The 24695-nt window shown below is 44.7% G+C and overlaps 3 protein-coding genes across 3 annotated transcripts in view; 2 read left to right on the forward strand and 1 right to left on the reverse strand.

Annotated features, from left to right (window-relative positions):
• Positions 1 to 7175, forward strand: part of LOC311104848 (integrator complex subunit 6-like) — a 29152-nt gene extending 21977 nt beyond the window's left edge. Inside the window, exons 12-18 of the mRNA XM_084146787.1 lie at positions 162 to 377; positions 584 to 710; positions 2910 to 3052; positions 3202 to 3442; positions 3878 to 4294; positions 4506 to 4599; positions 5407 to 7175. Coding sequence (XP_084002913.1) covers positions 162 to 377; positions 584 to 710; positions 2910 to 3052; positions 3202 to 3442; positions 3878 to 4294; positions 4506 to 4599; positions 5407 to 5515 — 1347 coding nt within the window. The 3' untranslated portion in view covers positions 5516 to 7175. The remainder of the gene's footprint in view (positions 1 to 161; positions 378 to 583; positions 711 to 2909; positions 3053 to 3201; positions 3443 to 3877; positions 4295 to 4505; positions 4600 to 5406) is intronic.
• Positions 7176 to 10139: 2964 nt separating this feature from the next.
• LOC311105089 (ER membrane protein complex subunit 5-like) lies at positions 10140 to 13166 on the reverse strand. Its single transcript, XM_084147084.1, has 4 exons — positions 12373 to 13166; positions 11541 to 11593; positions 11274 to 11377; positions 10140 to 11145 (listed from the first exon to the last, which is right to left on the reverse strand). The coding sequence occupies exons 1-4, from the start codon at positions 12449 to 12451 to the stop codon at positions 10989 to 10991; spliced, it is 393 nt and encodes a 130-aa protein (XP_084003210.1). The 5' UTR covers positions 12452 to 13166; the 3' UTR covers positions 10140 to 10988.
• A 465-nt stretch (positions 13167 to 13631) lies between these two features.
• Positions 13632 to 15795, forward strand: pfdn6 (prefoldin subunit 6). The gene is made up of 4 exons (XM_084147085.1): positions 13632 to 14232; positions 15015 to 15085; positions 15206 to 15330; positions 15465 to 15795. Exons 1-4 carry the CDS (start codon positions 14169 to 14171, stop codon positions 15583 to 15585), a joined length of 381 nt encoding a protein of 126 aa, XP_084003211.1. The 5' UTR covers positions 13632 to 14168; the 3' UTR covers positions 15586 to 15795.
• Positions 15796 to 24695: the final 8900 nt, after the last annotated feature.

The raw sequence follows: 24695 nt of genomic DNA on the forward strand, positions 1-24695 counted from the left end.
TAGACTTAGTATATATCAATAGCTTTCAAAGTTTGTACAACGTGATACGTATTTAACTTACAAGGGTTACTTAAGTAGATCTGAATACACTTTAGGAGTACACCCAGCTGGTGTGAATGAGTGAATAAAGAACCTGTCTTTGTCTCGTTCTCTGTCTGCAGGCGAAGATGGAGTCGGATCGCCTGATCGTGTCTGTAGGGAAGAAGGCTCCCCAGGAGACTGGTATAAAGGTAAAGAACCACTCCAACACCCTGTCCCTGGCCCACCGCAAAGACTTCAAGCAGCTGCTGCAGGGCATCACCGGAGAGATGTCCCTCCGCCTCGCAGACATCAACTTCAAGGAGTTTGCCGGTTTTCAGATTGCACTGCTCAACAAGGTACAGGACCGGCAGGGTCAAACTCTGGGATGCCTGAGGGGATAGCTGTGTCCCAAATGGTACCCTATGCCATATATAGTGCACTACTTTTGACCAGAGCCCAGGGAATAGGGTTCCATTTGGGACGCAGATGATGTTTCTAGATTGATGTGCCAGACAGGGTTGAAGAAAGGGTTTCTGTATCTCACTACTTCCTATCTCCTCAGGATCTAAAGCCTCAGGCGTATCGGAACGCCTATGACATCCCCAGGCGGAACCTTCTGGATCAGCTGACACGGATGCGCTCCAACCTTCTGAGGACTACTCAGAAACTCATCAGAGGACAAGATGAAGGTAGGCAGGCTTGAAAGCTGCTTAACCCCCAAGCTAAGTTACATAACAAAAAAATCCCCATCAAAATGTAAATCGTCTTTCCCCTGTAGCTCAGTTGGTAGAGCATGGTGCTTGCAACGCCAGGGTTGTGGGTTCGTTTCCCACAGTATGGAAAATGTATGCACTCACTAACTGTAAGTCGCTCTGGATAGGAGCGTCTGCTAAATGACTAAAATGTAATGTAAATGTAAAATCTGTCAGTTTAAGCTAGAGATATGTTTTTTTGCATTGGCTGCTTCTCAATCCACCACATCCGCCTGCCAGTGTCGCACCGCATCTGCGGTGAAAGGTGACAGAGCTAGAGCGGTGTTTGTCACACCATGAGACATCCAGAAAATCGGTCTTCTCACGTAAACGTCTGTAGTGTCCGAACGGTTTGACCTATAAACCGGTACCGTTTTTAAAAAAAACTAATGGAAGTATGAAAGTAGTTTTGTGCCTACCCCAAAAAAGGGGTTAAATATGTGTAAAAAAGATATACAGTGCCTTCCAAAAGTATTCAGACCCCTTGACTTTTTCCACATTTTGTTACGTTACTGCCTTATTCTAAAATTGATAAAATTGTTTGTTTTTCTCATCAATCTACACACAATACCCCATAATGACAAAGCAAAAACAAGTTTAGACATTTATGCAAATGTATTAAAAATTAAAACTGAAATAACACATTTACATAAGTATTCAGACCCTTTACTCAGTACTTTGTTGAAGAACCTTTGGCAGCAACTACAGCCTCTTCTTGGGTATGATGCTACAAGCTAGGGACACCTGTATTTGGGGAGTTTCTCCCATTCTTCTCTGCAGATCCTCTCAAGCTCTGTCAGGTTGGATGGGGAGCGTCGCTGCACAGCTATTTTCAGGTCTCTCCAGAGATGTTCATCTTTGCCTCGATCCTGACTAGTCTCCCAGTCCCTGCCACTGAAAAACATCCCCACAGCATGATGCTGCCACCACCATGCTTCACCGTAGGGATGGTGCCAAGTTTCCTCCAGACGTGACGCTTGGCATCCAGGCCAAAGAGTTCGATCTTGGTTTCATCAGACCAGAGAATCTTGTTTCTCATGGTCTGAGAGTCTTTAGGTGCCTTTTGGCAAACTCCAAGCGGGCTGTCATGTGCCTTTTACTGAGGAGTGGCTTCCGTCTGGCCACTCTACCATAAAGGCCTGATTGGTGGAGTGCTGCAGAGATGGTTGTCCTTCTGGAAGGTTCTCCCATCTCCACAGAGGAACTCTAGAGCTCTGTCAGAGTGACCATCAGGTTCTTGGTCACCTCCCTGACCAAGGCCCTTCTCCCCCGATTGCTCAGTTTGTCCAGGCGGCCAGCTCTAGGAAGAGTCTTGGTGGTTCCAAACTTCTTCAATTTAAGAATGATGGAGGCCACTGTGTTCTTGGGGACCTTCAATGCTGCAGAAATGTTTTGGTACCCTCCCCCAGATCTGTGCCTCGACACAATCCTGTCTCGGAGCTCTACGGACAATTCCTTCGACCTCATGACTTGGTTTTTGCTGTGACATGCACTGTCAACTGTGGGACCTTTTATAGACAGTTGTGTGCCTTTCCAAATCATGTCCAAACAATTTAATCTATCACAGGTGGACTTCAATCAAGTTGTAGAAACATCTCAAGGATGATCAATGGAAACAGGATGCACCTGAGCTCAATTTTGAGTCTCATAGCAAAGGGTCTGAATACTTATGTAAATAAGGTATTTCTGTTTTTTATTTTTATACATTTGCAAAAATTTCTAAAAACCTTTATTTTTATTTTTGTGGGGGTGGGGTAGGGGGGGGGGGGGGGTAGAAGGATTACTTTTATACTATCCCAGGTATTCCTTAAAGAGGTAGGGTTTCAAGTGTCTCCGGAAGGTGGTCAGTGACTCCGCTGTCCTGGCGTCGTGAGGGAGCTTTATGTCAACTTAATGCCCCCCCCCCCCCCCCCCCCAACGGCTTAGACTCTAAAGAATTAATCATCATTTAGATTATTCTTGTCAGTCTATTGACTACAGTATAAGAAGATTATGTAAGAAGTGGAAAAATGTCACATGAACTGTTGATACTAGCCATCCTAAGAATGTATTTAAATGTAATAAATACAACAGTGGGCTTATGCTGATTTAAATTAAATGAATTTGCTTTGACATTGACTATGTGCTGGTTGTTAGACTACCTTCACAGTATACCAATGGTTCAGATGGGCAACTATCAGGAGTATCTAAAGATGATGCCGTCTCCTCTGAGAGAGATCGACCCTGACCAACCCAAACGCCTGCACACCTTCGGCAACCCCTTCAAACAGGACAAGAAGGTACAAATATACACACACACACACAAACACACAAACACACACACACGGCAGAGATCAGCAAAAACAACAGTGATAATAGTATGACATCATCATTATTGTTTGCAAGTCTTTTACCTACAACCACTTGGTTTCTTTTTTCCTGATCCAAGGGGATGATGATTGATGAGGCAGATGAGTTTGTAACTGGTCCCCAAAGCAAGAAGAGAGGCGTTACGGGGGACCCCACCTCAGGGGCTGCTCTGAAGAGAAGGCGGAGCATGTCCCCTTTATTGCGTCGGCCCCAGACTCCACCAATCATCACCAACCATGTAGTGGGGAAGGGGCCCAATGGGAATGGGGCCCAGGGCCAGCCTGGTCTCATCAAGCCCATCCCACTGCACAAAGGTAGGGGTGCATTGCTGAGGCTTTGGACCTGACTGTCTCTCTGACGCTGACTGACTGGATCCCTCCGAGACCATCAATGCTTCCTCTGCTCTCGATACCATCTGAACTGCTTCGACTCCCAGAGAAATGACCTTCCATCCTGACTGACACTTAAACATTTGTTTTTGTTTAAATACTTATTTTATGATATGTTTAATGCTCATGGATTTCAGTTTGTATTGATTGCTATATGAGTGTAATAAAACATTAACTGGACACATACAGAATGAAAATGGAAGATCTCAGTCTACTGAAAGTGTTAAATAGTGCTCATAAAAATGTACATGCAGACATAATACTTTAACCTCAATATAGAATGGATCTTAATTTAAAACATTTTCCCTGTTGTTGGTGTTCATCATCTTGATAATGTCATGAAATGTGCTCTTCTGCCCCCCACAGGATCAGAGGGGAACAGCGTGCTGGGCAGAGAGAGTAACGGGGAGGGGGGTGTGGGGCCTGAATCAGGGGACGGCTGGCCTGGAGGGGTGGTGGACGGTGTGGGAGGGGGCACAAATGCACTCATCCTGGAGGAGAGAGAGCGGGAGAGGCCTGGGATGTGTGCAGGGGACAGCAGGGAGGACAGTGGCGTGGAGGAGGACAGGTTAGGGGAGGGCGGCCTGGATGAGCGGCCCTCCTCAGAGAGACAGCAGCAAAACTGTGTGGGGGACCAGGAGGGAGAGCTGGAGGGAGAGCTGGAGGGAGAGGAAAATGGAGCAGACCAAGCTGAGCCCCAGGCGGTCACCATAGCACCACTAGATGGCAGCAATGCTGAGCTGCGCACACGGGTCATCAAGGAGGTCCGCAAACCAGGCCGCAGTGAGTAGTGATACACATACTACTGTCCCAACTCTGTAGTGTGCAGTGCATTTCTATCCAGATTACACTTAGAAGAGTACTGAGCCATGTCCCAAACAGCATCATATTCCCTTTATAGTGTAGGGCTCTGGACAAAACTAGAGAAGTCCCTTATCTTCCATCTGCTGGACCACCTCCACTGACCCCCGACTGTGCCTGTGCTTGTTCCCAGACTATGAGACCATATTCAGGCTGCTGGAGGAGGTGAAGGGGTCTGTGACGGTCCAGAGGTACTTCATCCATCACGCGATCAAGGAGGCTGCCAGGTGAGACCCACTGTCTGTCTGTCTGTCCATACCAGACTACCCACAGTACAGACTGATCACCGTCTGTCTGTCCACACCAAACTACCCACAGTACAGACCGACCCACCGTATGTCCACATCAGACCACCCACAGTACAGACTGACCCACCGTCTGTCTGTCCACACCAACCACAATACAGACTGACCCACCGTCTGTCTGTCCACACCAGACTACCCACAGTACAGACTGAGAACAATGAAAACAATTAATTAATAATTAATTAATTAACATTAATTTGCCATTTAGCAGACGCTTTTATCCAAAGCGACTTACAGTCGTGCGTGCATACATTTTTTTTTGTGTATGGGTGGTCCCGGGGATCGAACCCACTACCTTGGCGTTACAAGCGCCGTGCTCTACCAGCTGAGCTACAGAGGACCACAACACAGAAGTAACTAAGCTCAACTGTGTAGGAGAATATCGCTGTAATTTTGCTTTCATCATTCATTCATTATATAAATTTTTAGCAAGGGTGGTTACATCAGTCGGTGTGATATTTGGAAATTGGCAGTATCCAACTAAAGATACGGACACTGTTCTTAATTTAAAAGTATAGTAATTCTTAATTTGAAAGCATGGTGATTTTTTTTTGAAAGCATAGTAACCTACTTAGTTCACTGCTGTTACCCAATGCAGTTGCAAACCTCATGCCCTCTGTTTCCTTCCATTTTTCCTCTGTTCTTATTTCTTTCTATTCCTCTTCCCCCCCTATCTCTCTCTCTCTCTCTTTCTCTCTCTCTCTCGCTCTCATTCACCTCTACTCCCAGGTTTAAGAAGCGGGTGCTAATCCAGCAGTTGGAGACAGCTCTGGAGTTGATTGAGGAGAAGGAGCTGCAGCTCCCTGCTGTCCGCCTCAACAACGACCACGGTAGATAGTGAAGAAGTGGCCTGCAGGGGTCCCTGCTCAGAAACACAAAGACATGGACAGGAACCGGGTACTCTCCTTCACAAGACATGGACAGGAACCGGGTACTCTCCTTCACAAGACATGGACAGGAACCGGGTACTCTCCTTCACAAGACATGGACAGGAACCGGGTACTCTCCTTCACAAGACATGGACAGGAACCGGGTACTCTCCTTCACAAGACATGGACAGGAACAGGGTACTCTCCTTCACAAGACATGGACAGGAACCGGGTACTCTCCTTCACAAGACATGGACAGGAACAGGGTACTCTCCTTCACAAGACATTACTTACACATGGTCAAACAACACCCCATAGGATGGAACGTTTGGTGTTGAATGGAGAGAAATAAGGAGGCAATAGAAGAGAAGACAGAGGGCTGAGGTCCCTCCCTATCTATGTGCTGTGACATTGTGCCTCAACTGCACTCACACATGGAGATGGAAGGGTCAGGGGTTATAATTCGGGAGGGAGAAGGAGGGTTGTGCCAGTGCCAGACCAATGTGGGGATGAGTTAAGAGACTCTGGATGTAATCCACTCCATTAGTGACTGATGCCATTGCTGACCATATGGCCAAGTCAGTCTGTCCACAGACATTGATTCATTCACACACACACCATAGACCTAGATAGAAATCGCATCATTGTATCTGTCCCATTATGCCGTCTGTGAGAGCACGGGTAGCACCATTGAGGCCATCTCCATTTTGAAAGTAGTTGATTTTCTTCTACTATTTCTATGAGTTGGCAAACAAACTGAAATGGTGCATACTGCCACCTATAGTGTGTTGTTTAGACAGGTATAAAGCCAAGGTTTTGCTCACAAGTATAATTATTTGGCTTGTCCCTTCATGTGATCCATCCTTAACCCATAGGAAGTCCCACCCAGTTGACTACTTCAAAATGGCGCTGCCCATGCTAAAACTTGCTTTTGAGCCACTAGTTCTCTATCTATCTCTATGACACACACACACACACACCTTTTGAATTAGGTATTGCACACACTGTAGTGCAGTTCTGATTAGTCACTATAGGACAGGAAGGATTTTTCATGTGAGGCATGTAATAATGGAACTCTTATTACAGCAATTTTACATGTAGTGTAATTACTAGTAATACTGGTAATGACTATTGACAATACAGCTGTAGGACAACTGTGCTCACATTACAGTTCAGAGCAATAAGGATATCTGCCAACTGATCAGAAGGTTTAACATTAGCCTATTTATGTGTGGCCTAAAAAAATACATTTGATGTAAGAAACACACTGTGTACTGACTACATAGGCGTTGTGGCTCACATGAGAAGTCTGATCTACCTCAAGTCTTCTAGGTGTTGGAGTGTTGTGGGTATTTTGTGTTGCATGGGCCTGCAGGACAATAATACAATGTCAAATCAGATACTGACCTAAGATGCCCTTCATGGATCAACTGTCCCAGCATGGGAGCTGTCTTCAAAGCAATAGCACTCTTCATGTAGGTTATGTTCAGTAACATGTGTGGACTTGGTGCAGTAAAACATTGGTGCAGTCATTGAGAGGACGCCAGCTGTTGGGGTCCATCTTGAGGGTCTGGACTGGAGCCTGGCCTGCTGTCCCCTCCCTCCTTCCCTGGAGCCTCGCTCCCTCCCTCCCACCCTCCCTCCCTCCCCCCTCCCTGGAGCCTGGCCTACTGTCTTCACTCCCTCGCTCCCTCCCTCCCTGGACTGGAGCCTGGCCTACTGTCTCCCCTCCCTGGAGCCTCGCTCCCTCCCTCCCTCCCTCCCCCCCTCCCTCCCTCCCCCCCCCCTCCCTGGAGCCTGGCCTACTGTCTTCACTCCCTCGCTCCCTCCCTCCCTGGACTGGAGCCTGGCCTACTGTCTCCCCTCCCTGGAGCCTCGCTCCCTCCCTCCCTCCCCCCTCCCTCCCTGGAGCCTGGCCTACTGTCTTCACTCCCTCCCTCCCTCCCTGGAGCCTCGCTCCCTCCCTCCCTCCCTCCCCCCCCCCTCCCTGGAGCCTGGCCTACTGTCTTCACTCCCTCCCTCCCTCCCTGGAGCCTCGCTCCCTCCCTCCCCCCCTCCCTGGAGCCTGGCCTACTGTCTTCACTCCCTCGCTCCCTCCCTCCCTGGACTGGAGCCTGGCCTGCTGTCTTCGCTCCTTCCCTCCCTGGACTGGAGCCTGGCCTGCTGTCTTCTCTCCCTCCTTCCTTGGACTGGAGCCTGGCCTGCTGTCTTCTCTCCCTCCCTCCCTGGACTGGAGCCTGGCCTGCTGTCTTCTCTCCCTCCCTCCCTGGACTGGAGCCTGGCCTGCTGTCTTCTCTCCCTCCCTCCCTGGACTGGAGCCTGGCCTGCTGTCTTCGCTCCTTCCATCCCTGGACTGGAGCCTGGCCTGCTGTCTTCGCTCCTTCCCTCCCTGGACTGGAGCCTGGCCTGCTGTCTTCGCTCCTTCCCTCCCTGGACTGGAGCCTGGCCTGCTGTCTTCTCTCCCTCCCTCCCTGGACTGGAGCCTGACCTACTGTCTCCCCCCCCTCCCTCCATCCCGCCCTCCCTGGACTGGAGTCTCCGCTCCCTCTCTCCCTCCCTCCTCCTCAGCACTCTAGTGCACTATATAGGGTGCCATTTGGGACGTGCACCGAGTGTCACAGTCTCCCCATTGATTCTCCCCTGGAAGAACTGTGTGGTCAACCAAAATCTCTGCTCCCCGTTCGTCAGTCATCTGTTCCTGGACTAGCACAGCTGGGGAATAACCAACCTTCTGTATTTCAGAGAACAAACACAAGCTACCCATTTTTCTTTTGTCCCCCCCCCCCTCAAGTTTCTTTTTAAAATGAAAGATTGTATTTTATTGTTCATAAATCTAAACTATTTTTGGATAGTGTTCATACCAGAACATAAAAAAAGAGAATATTTTGAAAGTAAAAGTTGTATAAAGGCCATTTTGTTAACTGTTATATATAAAATTGAAAATGTACAATTCTTTTTTAAATAAACAAAAAATAAAAGAAACAAATTACAAAATGTACTATGAAGTGCATTATTAAATATGTTGTGCACTAAGTCAAATTGTGTCATGTCCAATTGCTTGTTGAAAATGTCAAATGAGAAAGCAGTCTAACTGTAGCCCACTGTTTTTTTGTGGAATATACTACAAGTTTATATATACAAGCTCGGTCATCTGGGTTATCGGTCATCTGGGTTATCGGTCATCTGGGTTATCATTGAGCTTTCAGTCTGGAAAGTATCTGATCATGTCAATGTCCCAAACGGCACCCTTTTTGTCAAGGGACCATACGGCTCTGGTCCAAAGTATTGCACTATATAGGGAATATGGTGCCATTTGGGACGTACATGTATTACAGCCTTGACTGATACCCTGAAGTATCAATCTGTAATCTTAACTACTGCATCCTGACCCACAGATATACACTACATGACCAAAAGTATGTGGGCACCTGCTCGTCAAACATCTCATTCCAAAATCATACGGAGTTGGTCCCCCCTTTGCTGCTATAACAGCCTCCGCTCTTCTGGGAAGGCTTTCCACTAGATGTTGGAACATTGCTGCGGGGATTTGCTTCCATTCAGCCACAAGAGCATTAGTGAGGTCGGGCACTGATGTTGGGCGATTAAACTTGGCTCGCAGTTGGCGTTCCAATTCATCCCAAAGGTGTTCGATGGGGTTGAGGTCAGGGCTCTGTGCAGGCCAGTCAAATGCACGGGGGCATTGTCATGCTGAAACAGGAAAGGGCCTTGCCCAAACTGTTGCCGCAAAGTTGGAAGCACAGAATCGTCTAATGTCATTTCCCTTCACTGGAACTAAGGAGCCTGAACCATGAAAAACAGCCCCAGACCATTATTCCTCCTCCACCTAACTTTACAGTTAGCACTATGCATTGGGGCAGGTAGCGTTCTCCTGGCATCCGCCAAACCCAGATTCATCCGTCGACTGCCAGATGGTGAAGCGTGATTCATCACTTCAGAGAATGCGTTTCCACTGCTCCAGAGTCCAATGGCGGCGGGCTTTACACAGCTCCAGCCGACGCGTGGCATAGGCTTGTGTGCGGCTGGTCGGCCATGGAAACCCATTTCATGAAGCTCCCGACGCACAGTTATTGTGCTGACGCTGCTTCCAGAGGCAGTTTGGAACTCTGTAGTGGTCCCATTTCATTGTATTTCGCGCTTCAGCACTCGGTGGTCCCGTTCTGTGACCTACCACTTCTCGGCTGAGCCGTTGTTGCTCCTAGATGTTTCCACTTCACAATAACAGCACTTAACAGATGACCAGAGCAGCTCTAGCAGGGCAGAAATTTGACGAACTGACTTGTTGGAAAGGTGGCATCCAATGATGGTGCCACGTTGAAAGTCACTGAGCTCTTCAGTAAGGGCATTCTACTGCCAATGTGTGTCAATGGAGATTGCATGGCTGTGTGCTCGATTTTATACACCTGTCAGCAACAGGTGTGGCTGAAATAGCCAAATCCACTAATTTGAAGGGGTGTCCACATACTTTTGTACATATACTGTAGTGCATCTGCGAGACATTAAATGCATTTGGTTACCTTTGACCAATTCATTCAGAAATAAATTGCATCAAAATAACATGCAGCCTGACATTGGTAAAATCTCAGTATGATTTTATTAAGTTAAAAACAGTTAGTCAATCTTAACTAAAATGTCAAATGAAGAAAAAAGACATTGCCCCCCCCCCCCCAAAAAAATGTACCATTAGTCTCTAGTTAGTGTTCATAGTATCATTAGCATTTCTGTAACTGCCTTACTCTGCTTTCCATGCGGCACCCTTCAGGCTTGACGTTTGTGACTCCAACGACCGTAATAACTCTTTATTGCATACAGAATAAACTCCAAAGCCTCATTTCAAACTCCAGGAGATCAGGGGTGTAATCATTTAAACAAGTTTGTTTCAAATGGACAAATTCAGATCAGTCCCTCCTCGTTTAGTTTGCTTCCGTTTAAGAAATGTTTTGCAACAGATCAGCATAATGAATATACCCCTGGTCATTAATTCTCTAACAGAAGTGAAGGCTTTTTACTCCATAAAACAAATCTCATATCTGCAGATAAAACATTAAATAAATAGTTCCAGACAGCTGCTCATGATAGACATGTGGCAAACGAAACATAAAACGTTCTATTATGCCCCTTGTCCAACAAAGGGGAACATTTCCCCCATGCTGTTAGGAAGGGGTAGGGGAAGAGGTGGCAAATCCTTAAGACTCCTAAGCAATAACAATTATATACAAACAAATCTGCCTGAAAAACAGAGGGGTTGGTTGGCACAGTCAGGAGTTATATATGGTAACCACATTTATGGAAAGATATGCAAATTTGTACAGCATATTCATATATGTACAAAGACAAATTAAAGTGGGAGAAATTACTTTTCCCTCCATCTAACCAATAAGCTAATCTGCACAGAAATAAAGATGTGGGGAGAGAAGACCAGTCTCAGTGCAAATGCTCCAGTTTGCGTAGCCGCAGGGGGTTGGGCAGGGCCTGTGGGTTCGGGACGGCGGAAGCCTCTGGGTCGGGGGAGCAGAAGAGCACCCTACCCCGATGATTGAACATGTAGAAAGATGGGTGGTTCCTCAATGTGTCAAATGTCCTGAAAAAACAGGAAGAGGGCAGTGAGTCAAGTTTAAACTATACTCATGTTTTCAGTGAGATGGGTCAATAAAAATATAGGGCTATCCATATAGGCAAGTCTATAACTGATATGAAATGGAGGCTTACTTGTTTTTCAGCTCTGAGGAGGCATCCATTTCTTTAAACTCTCCAGCGATGTGGACTATACCATAAATGGTCAGAACAAACGCTAACAAAGTCTGTAAGACAATCTGCAAAATAAAATGAAAACAATATAGCATTAGCTATACTTTTCTTTTGAAATATTTGTCAAGTATGTTTAGTCAAACAGAACAATGAATACAATAGATAAAACATCAAATAATATAATAAAGAATAGAATGCAACTAGCTATAACAGTATTAAATAACTTACATCTACTGGTAGGTTTTCATTTTCTTTTTCTGTCAGACGCATGTAGGATCGATCTGGTGGTAGAAGAGAATAACATTATCACACTGGAAGCAATGTGGCTACAGTTGAGACCAAAACAAGTGGGTAGCCTCTTTGCTTCCATAGCAGGGGTGTATTCACTCCGCCGATTCTATTGCAAAACGTTCATTAAACTGAAGAAAACGGAACGAAACGGGGAGAGACCTACCTGAATTTGTCAAATAGTTTTAGTTGTAAAACGGAACTGTTTGGACTAATGATTACACCCAGCAGATGTTGCAAGTTAATTTGCATTACTGTTAAATAGTACTTGGGATTTTGGAGCATAGCTTCCTAGTTTTTATTTTAGCGAAAGCTAAGTTAGTAAGTAAAAAAATTAATACATTTTATGCGAACATTGTATTAACATATCGCGTTGGCAAGCAGACATTGACTGATCCACAAACAATAATGAGTATTTATTTATGATACAAAGTGATTTGTAGATCAGGCAGCAGTCGCCTGCACCGCCGGCTGCAATGTCGAAAAAGCCCATTGTTAGTAATTGTAGCTGCTTGCAGTGACAATAATATGATATGCTAAATAGCTAGCTAACTAAATAGCTAGTTAGTAGTTAGATATGTCTGGCGTATTAATTCATTTTCATTGCTTGCTAAACAGTTTTGGCTGATGTGGAATGGAAATTAGCTAGCTAGCTCGCGCTAGTTTTGACAGGCCGCAGTTCACTGCATGGCTGATATCTATGGGGATTTTGATCTAAACAGCAAAATAAAAGCTCAGATATGTTTATCTTCTTTTTTGATATCGTACTTACGTTGCGCCGCTGAGAAAGCTGCATGAGCCAAGGCAAATAGACCAACACATACAACACCTTTCCAAAAAGACGAAGCCATCTTCTAGAGGAGAGAATTAAAATGAACAGTGTCGCTACAAAATGTCGTAAGCGATGAAAATGAACCCGGAAGTGGGATATTGATGTCTTCTAATGTGGATTTTTTTAAATGGCTGTTGGCAACCAACTTTAAGGTGCATTACCGCCACCAACTGGACTGGAGTGAGGACCAGAGACGGAAGGTCTAAACCTACCCATTATTCTCATCTCCCTAAGGAAACTAAATACATAATTAAATACTACATCCCCTGATAATTTCCCCAGCAGGATATCTCGTCAAAGATTGTCTATTATATTGACAAGATAGTCAAGTGCCCGCTCTAACAATGGAGTTGCCGAAATGCCACGTGGGTTTACTTATACCAGTGCATTCGTAACAACCTAACCACTACGAAACTTGTTTTTGATCAAATAAGCCTCACGTAGAAAATAAGCAATTCCATTTTTTTGTTGACCAAATTCAACACTTTCTCATTGACCTCCATACAAAAATCCTTCACTTCGTGGGTTTATTTTCGTGGATAGATTTTGGGCAGAGTAAAATCTCTACCGTTCGCCTCTTCCGCTCTGACCTCATGGATTATGAAATTAAAAGCCTTTTTAGTCAATTCCAGAGCACACATTGAATATATGTTTGATTTAGGATCGAATTATGCTACCCTCACTTCATATCAGCTTTGTTTCCTTTACAGTTTTCAAACGAGGACTTTTATTCTAAAGTTTCTTTAAAAATTCTAACCCGGAAGTAGTTACTTTATTCTCCAAAAATGGGTTGTTCCACTGCTAACCCAATCACAAAGAAGAAGGAGGAGGAGAAGGGTTGTTTGTTTGAAAAAGTGATGTTAGGATATATAAATGATCATGTACGAGCTTTTGTGCCAAATACATTACATTGTTACAGGTGTCAAGCTTATGGACATGTGGCAGCAGTGTGTAGGAGGGAGGATCCTAGGTGTGAGAAGTGTGCAGAAGGGCAGGAGACAAAGGAATGTGTAGCATTGGGGAAAGTAGTGGTATATGTTAATTGTAGGAGTGGGGTGCCCATGGGGCTGGGGATCAACCTGCGAGAAAGTCAGGTTGAGGTTTCCAGGGTTAGAGTAGTGCAGAAGTTGTCTTATGCTGAGGCAGTGAAGAAAGTAGAGGAAGATGGGTTAAGGTGGAGAGATCCTGAGAGGAGTGGTGTGAGTAGTAGATCTGTACCAGTACAGAAGGATAGTGATATATGCTTCAGAAAGATAGGATGTTTAGCATTTATAGCAATGGTTATCAACTGTACTGCAGGGATGGAACGTAAGTCGCAGAAAATTGAGGTTGTGGTGGCAGCTGCAGAGAGGTATTTGGGTGTATGAGACTTGACATCAGAAGAGTTACAGGGTGTGTTGAGTGGTGGTGTCTAGTCCTTTCAGGCTGTTGGCCTGAGGTAGGACTAGATAGATTTAAACAGTGGAGTAGGGTGATGGGTTTTTAGTGAGTGTACGGTTAGATGGTAGGGTATTTGTTGATGTATTTATATTTTCAAAAGAAAAGTATAAGGGACTTATACTCCAGTCTAGTAGGTGGCGGTAATGCATTTATTGGACCGCCGTTAAATCTCATCGAAGAAGAAGTAGGGTTGTTCCGAGCTAGACACGATATTATTTCTGCTTCTGCCAGATATAGGGAACTGATTTTGTTTCAGTTTATAATAAACAAAGGCTTGATAAGTAAACACCGTAGAAATGGCAGAGGCGATTCAGAAGAAATTACAATCGGAGCTTGAAAAATACCAGCAGATGCAAAAAGGTATGTAGCTAACGTTAGCTCGCTAACTAGCTAGCTCGCTAGTTAACGTTAGCTATAGCTATAATGTTACATGCATGGTCAATCTTTGCAGGGATGGTCATTTCTTGTTACCTCAGCAGCTAACTAGCAAGTTACATTTATCTTGTTATACTGTAACAGCTAGTTATTAGGTAAAGTAACAAGTAACTTGCTAAATGTGCATTATTGTTGACATCTAACGTTAGACAACTGCCCTTTGCCAGCTGATCTTCCATACCCATTTCAAGCTTATCTTTATACAAACTAAAAAGTTGTTTCAGAATATTCAGGAGTGTTAGCTGGCTAACACCTTGAACCTGCTTTGTAGTATACCCCTCTGATCTTCCATCCCAATAATAGGTCGTCGTAAGATCCATAGTTTGTACAGTTGGCTACACCCTATACAGCACACCCTATATTGCATACTATTACCATAAACATGGATAAATAAATAAATAAATAAATTGGTCATTTAGCAGACGCTCTTATCCAGAGCGACTTACAGGAGCAATTAGGGTTAAGTGCCTTGCTCAAGGGCACATCGACAGGTTTTTCACCTAGTCGGCTCGGGGATTAGAACCAGCGACCTTTCGGTTACTGGCACAACGCTCTTAACCACTAAGCTACCTGCCGCCCCATATATTAGCTATGTTCCATATACATCACTGAGTATCACTTGTCCTCGTGTACCCAAAGTTGTAATTGTTCACATGTGGATGTCAAGACCCACACTGATTTGCTAACGTTGCTTTTATTCCCTGTAGATGTTAGTAAGAGCATGTCAGCCAGGCAGAAACTGGAGGCTCAGGTGACAGAGAATAATATAGTCAAAGAGGTGAGTACACATCTCTATCCTTCTACTGTGGCGTTGAGATTTCACAATGGATGTTCAGTCAAGTATGAATGAATCCCAGTATATTTTCCATTGCTGATACACTTCATTTCCATCTTTCAGGAGTTGGACTTGTTGGACACCCAGAACACAGTTTACAAGCTTATAGGTCCAGTTCTGGTGAAGCAAGACTTGGAGGAAGCCAAAGCCACTGTGGCAAAGAGGCTAGAATACATAAATGGGGAGATGTGAGTCTGAAAGATAATGTGTATTCATTTTAATAACTGCATAACGTTTGCGAAATAACAACAGTTTATCGCCCAAAGTATAAAGTATCTCGTCCAGAGGTGTAACACATTTTTCTGTCTGTTTTGGGCTGTAGTCAAAGATACGAGACTCTACTAAAGGACATGGAGAAGAAGTCTGATCAGCACCGTGAGGTCCTGTCTAGTCTGCAGCAAGAATACCAGAGGGCTCAGGGCCTGGCTGTGGGCAAGGCCTGACCAGCAGGTGGCATGGACGCACACACACACACGCACACACACTGGGAGAAAGAAAAGCACTGAATCCAGCCGCAGAGCTTTGCTACTCACCCAACAATATTGCCATAAATCCAATGACTTATTGTCCTTTGTACTTATTGTATGCAGCTGTGCTGGGTGTTAGTGTGACTTCTGTTGCTGTTATTATTATAAATAAATGGTTTTTCTTTATTTGTGATTAAATGCTTTGTTGTCCACCTTTTTCCTGGTCACTAGTAAAATACAGTGCATGTTCTAGACCAGGGTTGCCCAACCCTGTTCCTGGAGAGCTACCCTCCTGTAGGTTTTCGCTCCAACCCCAGGTGTTACTAACCTGATTCATCCTATCAACCTGCTAATTATTAGAATTAGGTGTGCTAGATTAGGGTTGGAGCAAAAACCTACAGGACGGTAGCTCTCCAGGAACAGGGTTGGGCAGTCCTGTTCTAGACATTATTTGGAACATACAGTACCAGTCAAAAGATTAGACACACCTACTCCTTCAAAGGTTTTTCTTTATTTTTAAAATTTTTTACATTGTAGAATAATAGTGAAGACATCAAAACTATGAAATAACACATGGAATCATGTAGTAACCAAACAAGTGTTAAATCTAAATATATTTGAGGTTCTTCAAATAGCCACCCTTTGCCGTGATGACAGCTTTGCACACTCATGGCATTCTCTCAACCAGCTTCACCTGGAATGCTTTTCCAACAGTCTTGAAGGAGTTCCCACGTATGCTGAGCCCTTGTTGGCTGCTTTTCCTTCACTCTGCTGTCCGACTCATCCCAAACCATCTCAGTTGGGTTGAGGTCGGGGGATTGTGGAGGCCAGGTCATCTGATGCAGCACTCCATCACTCTCTTTCTTGGTAAAATAGCCCTTACACAGCCTGGAAGTGTGTTGGGTCATTGTCCTGTTGAAAAACAAAGGATAGTGCCACTAAGCCCAAACCAGATGGGATGGTGTATCGCTGTGGTAGCCTTGCTGGTTAAGTGTGCCTTGAATTCTAAATAAATCAGACAGTGTCACCAGCAAAGCACCCCCACACCATAACACCTCCTCCTCCATGCTTTACGGTGGGAACTATACATGCAGAGATAATCCATTCACCCACACCGCGTCTCACAAAGACATGGCGGTTTGAACCAAAAATCTCAAATTTGGACTCCAGACCAAAGGACAATTTTCCACCGGTCTAATGTCCATTGCTCGTGTTTCTTGGCCCAAGTAGGTCTCTTCTTCTTATTGGTGTCCTTTAGTGGTGGTTTCTTTGCTGAAATTTCGACCATGAAGGCCTGATTCACACAGTCCCTTCTGAACAGTTGATGTTGAGATGTGTCTGTTACTTGAACTCTGGGAAGAATTTATTTGGGCTGCAATTTCGGAGGTTGGTAACTCTAATGAACTTATCCTCTGCAGCAGAGGTAACTCTGGGTCTTCCATTTCTGTGGCGGTCCTCATGAGAGCCAGTTTCATCATAGCGCTTGATGGTTTTTGCGTCTGCACTTGAAGAAACTTTCAAAGTTCTTGACATTTTCCGTATTGACTGACCTTCATGTCTTAAAGTAATGATGGACTGTCGTTTCTCTTTGCTTATTTTAGCTGTTCTTGCCATAATATGGACTTGGTCTTTTACCAAATAGGGCTATCTTCTGTATACCCCCCTACCTTGTCACAATCCAACTGATTGGCTCAAACGCATTAAGAAGGAAAGAAATTACACAAATCAACTTTTAACAAGGCACACCTGTGAATTTAAATGCATTTCAGGTGACTACCTCATGAAGCTGGAGAATGCCAAGAATGTGCAAAGCTGTCACCAAGGCAAAGGGTGGCTATTTGAAGAATCTCAAATGTAAAATTTATTTTGATTTGTTTAACACTTTTTTGGTTACTAAATGATTCCATATGTGTTATTTCATAGTTTTGATGTCTTCACTATTATTCTACAATGTAAGAAATTGTAAAAATAAAATAAAAAATAAAAACCCTTGAATGAGTAGGTGTGTCCAAACTTTTGACTGGTAGTGTATATGCATTGGAGCTGGGGCATGGTGGGGAAGATGGCCAAAGACAGACAGAAGATGGCCAAAGACCGACAGAAGATGGCCAGAGACTGACAGAAGATGGCCAAAGACCGACAGAAGATGGCCAGAGACTGACAGAAGATGGCCAAAGACCGACAGAAGATGGCCAGAGACTGACAGAAGATGGCCAAAGACCGACAGAAGATGGCCAGAGACTGACAGAAGATGGCCAGAGACTGACAGAAGTGGATAGCCTTGTTTGTGCCCCATGAGCCATCCAGCGGGTCAGGGATGAGTGAGTGAAATATGTATTGCTGTCAGGGCCATGGGGGATGATTGATACTTATGTTGAATTTTATGCATAAGCCTAGAATGTTACTTTCCTGGCTAAATTGACAGCTCGAGTTCTGCCACGTGGTCTGGTGTCAACCAAGCTAAAATGTTGCCACAGCAACTCTATTAAATTCCATCAATTATTGAATATGGCTAGTCAAGAAGTTGGGGACAAAAGAGATCAAACTAATGGAGAATGATGCAAATTCACTGAATAAGTCTTAAACAACATATATTTACAGATAGTTTCCCCAGCCTGTTGAGGCACTAAATAATGTAGGCCCATGTAATGTAAGAGTCAGTGTCCTTTTTTGCGTTCTACACCACCACTTTATACCACAAGATGGCGCCACAGATCCCATTGACTCCCTGACATCCTCAGCTTCATAGTTGCTACAATGATAAACCCAATGTTGGCTTGACAGCTATTGAGCACATCCTTTTTACAAAAGGCTTCAGATTTTTGTCAATTTGAAAGAACGTTACACTGTACTGTTGGACATGTACTGACTGCCATGGTAGCTAAAATCATCATTATGCTGCTGGACTCCATCTCTTAGTCCCTGACAGTTGTTTGTGTTGCAGGTTCATAACAAATTATACGTAAATTGTATTTAATCAGATCATAAAGTAAATGTTATGTTAACTTTAAGCCAGGTAATGCATCATTCAACTATGGGCTATGCACAACACACGTCAGTTTCCCTTCAGAGGATTCTGGGCTAGGCAAGTTACATTCTGATAATATCATCCCAACACCATTTTTGAAGTCATATCTCCCATAACATACTTTTCCAAGTTTTTACCCCACATTGGTTTAAAGATACCCATTTAGCCTTGCTCCCGTTAAAAGGTGTTTTAGGAACCCCGTGGTGGTCCTGCCACGACTTGAATTAACGGGGTGGGGAGTCGTTTGCTGGAGCGAGACATTTGCTCTAATTACAGAGGCAGGCAAGCGGACCAGGCGACCAGATGTTGACCGGAAGAATCTCATTCAAACCGCACTGGTAGCACTGCGCTCGAGCAAAGGGGGCGTGTCCCCGCTCACATAAAGCGCGCACCCCCCGCAGCTCCGGTCTCCATTCCTATTTCAATGAAAAGTGGATAGAGCACAGCGGCGACCGCATTGTGCACCGTCCCCCGCAATTAATATCCAGCGGAGAAAGACCATTGCCCCTTCATTGCCCTCCTGCAGAGGATTTAACCAGCATGAATAATGAGCCTGAAAACGGCGCACAGCAAAGGTCTGCAAACCAATATTCCTCCACCAAACCTCACCCTCTGAAATCCCTCAATTTAAGACGGGCACAGCAAATAAATAAAGTAGCTATTCATAGAATGGAACACAGTTAAGGCGTACGCTACATTAAACGTTAGGCTAAAACATTATAGTACGTCATTTGAATTCAAGGACACTTTTACGCACCAGTTTAGCCAAGTCATTCTTGTAGAAAATTGTGAATAATTATTCTATGATAGCCCACATGAAAATTGTGAATAATTATTCTATGATAGCCCACATGACAGCATATAGGGACCTCGTTCACCAGACACTTCCTCCCAATCCAGCCTGCGGACGAGGTAAACCTATAGACCTACCAATCCTCACTGAAGAATCATCTCTCTGCATCCTTGGCACCGCAGCAGCATATAATATCATTGATGTCATGGCTAAGGATCTCAGACTAACCCATGACCACAAGTAGGCCTAGTAACAACAGGTGAACATCATTCTCGTGCAAGATCCCTCGGTTTGGTTCACTTTACTTTTCCCTTGGCGGTAAATCTGGCAAACCTGCGCCATACGCGCCTTGGATAACATTCGCACTTTAGTTGCAGCAAAGAGACTGTCAAACTACCAGTCGAGAAAATACGAACGATGTCACTTTTACAAGTGCAAATGTAACTCCCGCTATAGAGATTCCCATGGGAAAGGAAAAGAAAGGTGAAACTGTACCACACCAACCATCGAATTACGCATAGCTTAGGCTACTCATTTCAAGAGGTTCAGATGAGAATGAACCCACTGGGCACAAATGTCAGTTCAACGTCTAGTTTTGATTTACATTTGGTTGAGTTGTTAACTAACGTGAATTCAACACAAAATGTCACCATGTCTTTGGATTTAGGTAAAAAGTTGGGTGAAAAAAAGACTAAATTCCCTTACATTGATGCCTTTTTTCAAATCCAATCAGTTTTCCACGTTGTTTCAACGTCAGCACATAGATCTTTCTGACCTGTAAACAACGTTGATTGAACCAGTTTTTGCCCGGTGGGAAGTGTCTCCATGGGGAATTAAAATTCTCAATCTTAGTCTAATTCATTTCATGAAACTTCCACTTCTCCAATAAGACCCATATTGCTTCAATTTATTCTGCTGGTAAAAAATGTGTGTGTGTGTGTGCTACTCACCTTTTTTGCAGTTAAAACTTTTTTTCAAATCAAGAAAGTACAAAAAATTATGAATCAAGACACAGATGCAAATACACAAGACTGAGGTGATTTGACATTTGTATTTTATTTGTAAGACTATAAAAATATTAGAATACATTGGATCTCAGTTGTCAAAGAGAAAAATATTTTCAATAAATAAATTAGGCCTATACATTTCACTGCAAGATATCCATGATTCTTATCATTTTTGTGGATATGGATGAGGGCTCTTGCATTGTGTGGATACTGATAAGGGCTCTTGCATTGTGTGAGTAATTTTAACAATTAAATCAACAACAAAAAATTGTCTTGACAGTCATCTAAATATATATGTTATCTTTCATTCATCTGAAAATATATTATCTTTCATTCATCTGAATATATGTTTTCTTTCAGTCATTTAATATACAGTACCAGTCAAAAGTTTGGACACACCTACTTATTCAAGGGTTTTTCTTTATTTTTACCATTTTCTACATTGTAGAATAATAGTGAAGACATAAAAACTATGAAATAACAGACATGGAATCATGTAGTAACCAAAAAAGTGTTAAACAAGTCAAAATATATTTTATATTTGAGATTCTTCAAATAGCCACCCTTTGCCTTGATGACAGCATTCTCTTAACCAGCTTCACCTGGAATGCTTTTCCAACAGTCTTGAAGGAGTTCCCACATATGCTGAGCACTTATTGGCTGCTTTTCCTTCACTCTGCCGTCCGACTCATCCCAAACCATCTCAATTGGGTTGAGGTCGGGGAATTGTGGAGGCCAGGTCATCTGATGCAGCATTCCATCACTCTCCTTCTTGGTAAAATAGCCCTTACACAGCCTGGAGGTGTGTTGGGTCATTGTCCTGTTGAAAAACAAATGATAGTCCCACTAAGCCCAAACCAGATGGGATGGCATATATTGCTGCAGAATGCTGTGGTAGCCATGCTGGTTAAGTGTGCCTTGAATTCTAAATAAATCACAGACAGTGTCACCAGCAAAGCACGCCTACACCATAAGACCTCCTCCTCCATGCTTTATGGTGGGAACTACACATGCGGAGATAATCCATTCACTCACACCGCATCTCACAAAGACACGGCAGTTGTAACCAAAAATCTCCAATTTGGAATCCAGACCAAAGGACACATTTCCACCGTTCTAATGTCCATTGCTCGTGTTTCTTGGACCAAGCAGGTCTCTTCTTCTTATTGGTGTCCTTTAGTAGTGGTTTATTTTCAGCAATTCGACCATGAAGGCCTGATTCACATAGTCAGTCCTCCCCTCCAGCTCCGTGGCTTGATGACTCATTGCGAGCTCACAGAACAGAGCTCCGGGCAGCTGAGCGAAAATGGAAGAAAACTAGACTCCCTGCGGACCTGGCATCTTTTCACTCCCTCCTCTCTACATTTTCTTCATATGTTTCTGCTGCTAAGGCCACTTTCTACCACTCTAAATTCCAAGCATCTGCCTCTAACCCTAGGAAGCTCTTTGCCACATTCTCCTCCCTGCTGAATCCCCCCCCCCCCCCCCCCCCTCTCTGTGGATGACTTCGTCAACCACTTTGAAAAGAAGGTTGACGACATCCGATCCTCGTTTGTTAAGACAAATGACACTGCTGGTCCTGCTCACACTGCCCTACCCTATGCTTTGACTTCTTTCTCCCCTCTCTCTCCAGATAAAATCTTGTGACTTGTGACTGCAGGCCGCCCAACAACCTGCCCGCTTGACCCTATCCCCTCCTCTCTACTCCAGACCATCTCCGGTGACCTTCTCCCCTACCTCACCTCGCTGATCAACTCATCCTTGACCGCTGGCTATGTCCCTTCCATCTTCAAGAGAGCGAGAGTTGCACCCCTTCTCAAAAAACCAACACTCGATCCCTCTGATGTCAACAACTACAGACCAGTATCCCTTCTTTCTTTTCTTTCCAAAACTATTGAGCGTGCCGTCTTTAGCCAACTCTCTTGCTATCGCTCTCAGAATGACCTTCTTGATCCAAACCAGTCAGGTTTCAAGACTGGTCATTCAACTGAGACTGCTCTTCTCTGTGTCACGGAGGCTCTCCGCACTGCTAAAGCTAACTCTCTCTCCTCTGCTCTTGTCCTTCTAGACCTGTCTGCTGCCTTTGATACTGTGAACCATCAGATCCTCCTCTCCACCCTCTCCGAGCTGGGCATCTCCGGCGCGGCTCACTCTTGGATTGCGTCCTACCTGACCGGTCGCTCCTACCAAGTGGCGTGGCGAGAAGCTGTCTCCGCACCACGTGCTCTCACCACTGGTGTCCCCCAGGGCTCAGTTCTAGGCCCTCTCCTATTCTCGCTATGCACCAAGTCACTTGGCTCTGTCATATCCTCACATGGCCTCTCCTATCATTGCTACGCTGACGATACACAACTAATCTTCTCCTTTCCCCCTTCTGATAACCAGGTGGCGAATCGCATCTCTGCATGTCTGGCAGACATATCAGTATGGATGACGGATCACCACCTCAAGCTGAACCTTGGCAAGACGGAGCTGCTCTTCCTCCCGGGGAAGGACTGCCCGTTCCATGATTTCGCCATCACGGTTGACAACTCCGTTGTGTCCTCCCAGAGTGCGAAGAGCCTTGGCGTGACCCTGGACAACACCCTGTCGTTCTCCGCTAACATCAAGGCGGTGACCCGATCCTGTAGGTTCATGCTCTACAACATTCGGAGAGTACGACCCTGCCTTACACAGGAAGCGGCACAGGTCCTAATCCAGGCACTTGTCATCTCCCGTCTGGATTACTGCAACTCGCTGTTGGCTGGGCTCCCTGCCTGTGCCATTAAACCCCTACAACTCATCCAGAATGCCGCAGCCCGTCTGGTGTTCAACCTTCCCAAGTTCTCTCACGTCACCCCGCTCCTCCGCACACTCCACTGGCTTCCAGTTGAAGCTCGCATCTGTTACAAGACCATGGTGCTTGCCTATGGAGCTGTGAGGGGAACGGCACCTCCATACCTTCAGGCTCTGATCAGTCCCTACACCCAAACGAGGGCATTGCGTTCATCCACCTCTGGCCTGCTGGCTCCCCTTCCTCTGCGGAAGCATAGTTCCCGCTCAGCCCAGTCAAAACTGTTCGCTGCTCTGGCACCCCAATGGTGGAACAAGCTCCCTCACGACGCCAGGACAGCGGAGTCACTCACCACCTTCCGGAGACATTTGAAACCCCACCTCTTTAAGGAATATCTGGGATAGGATAAAGTAATCCTTCTTGAATGAGTAGGTGTGTCCAAACTTTTGACTGGTAATGTTTATGTTATCTTTCATTCAGCTGAAAATATGTTATCTTTCATTAATCTGAAAATACATAACTTTCAATATACACTGAGAATACCAAACATTAGGAACACCTTCCTAATATTGAGTTGCATTTTGATACACCCGCAAGAACATCTGCTAAATATGTTTATGTGACCAATAAAATGTGATTTTGATTTGAACAGCCTCAATTTGTCAAGGCATGGACTCCACAAGCGTTCCACAGGGATGCTGGCCCATGTTGACTCCAATGCTTCCTACAATTGTGTCAAGTTGGTTGGATGTCCTTTGGGTGCTGGACCATTTTTGATACACACAGGAAACTATTGAGCGTGAAAAACCCAGCAGCGTTGTTGTTCGTGACACAAACCAGTGCGCCTGGCACCTACTACCATACCCTGTTCAAAGTCTCTTAAATCTTTTGTCTTGCCCATTCACCCTCTGAATGGTACACATACACAAGTTCTTAATGTTTTGTACACTCAGTGTATACATATATTACATGGTGAGTCCTATTGGATTTTCAGTGCACCAACATATTAAAAATAAATAAATAAATATATTTTAAATGACAGCTTGCAATAATATATAATATACTCTGTCAGTCTATTTACAGAATATGTACATATAATATTTTCAGACACAAATTCAGTAAAGTCAGTCTATCTACCCAACGGTATTTAGGGCCATGGTCTCCACACAGGGTGGATCTGTATGGCGGGAGGGGACTGGTGTCATACAGAAACTGGTCTATGGGGTCTCTTTGTGCCGGTGATATCTTGTCCTGGGGAGATGATGTCTTGTCCTGGGGAGATTATGCATCTCCAAGACCAACACAGAGGCTCTGCCTGTTATGATGCTGGTTCTGCTCATGTGATGGCACTGGAAGCATCCTGAATTGGGTCTGGGCTGGAGTGGCTGAGGATCTGTAGTTCTGACTGGGGACCTGGGCCAGTTGATGATGGGAGAGCACTGTGGCTAAATCCCTGTCCACCCTTAGGTGCTCCCCCTTAATCTT

The sequence above is a fragment of the Coregonus lavaretus genome (assembly GCF_964263955.1).
Source record: "Coregonus lavaretus genome assembly, chromosome: 29".
Classification (NCBI taxonomy): domain Eukaryota; kingdom Metazoa; phylum Chordata; class Actinopteri; order Salmoniformes; family Salmonidae; genus Coregonus; species Coregonus lavaretus.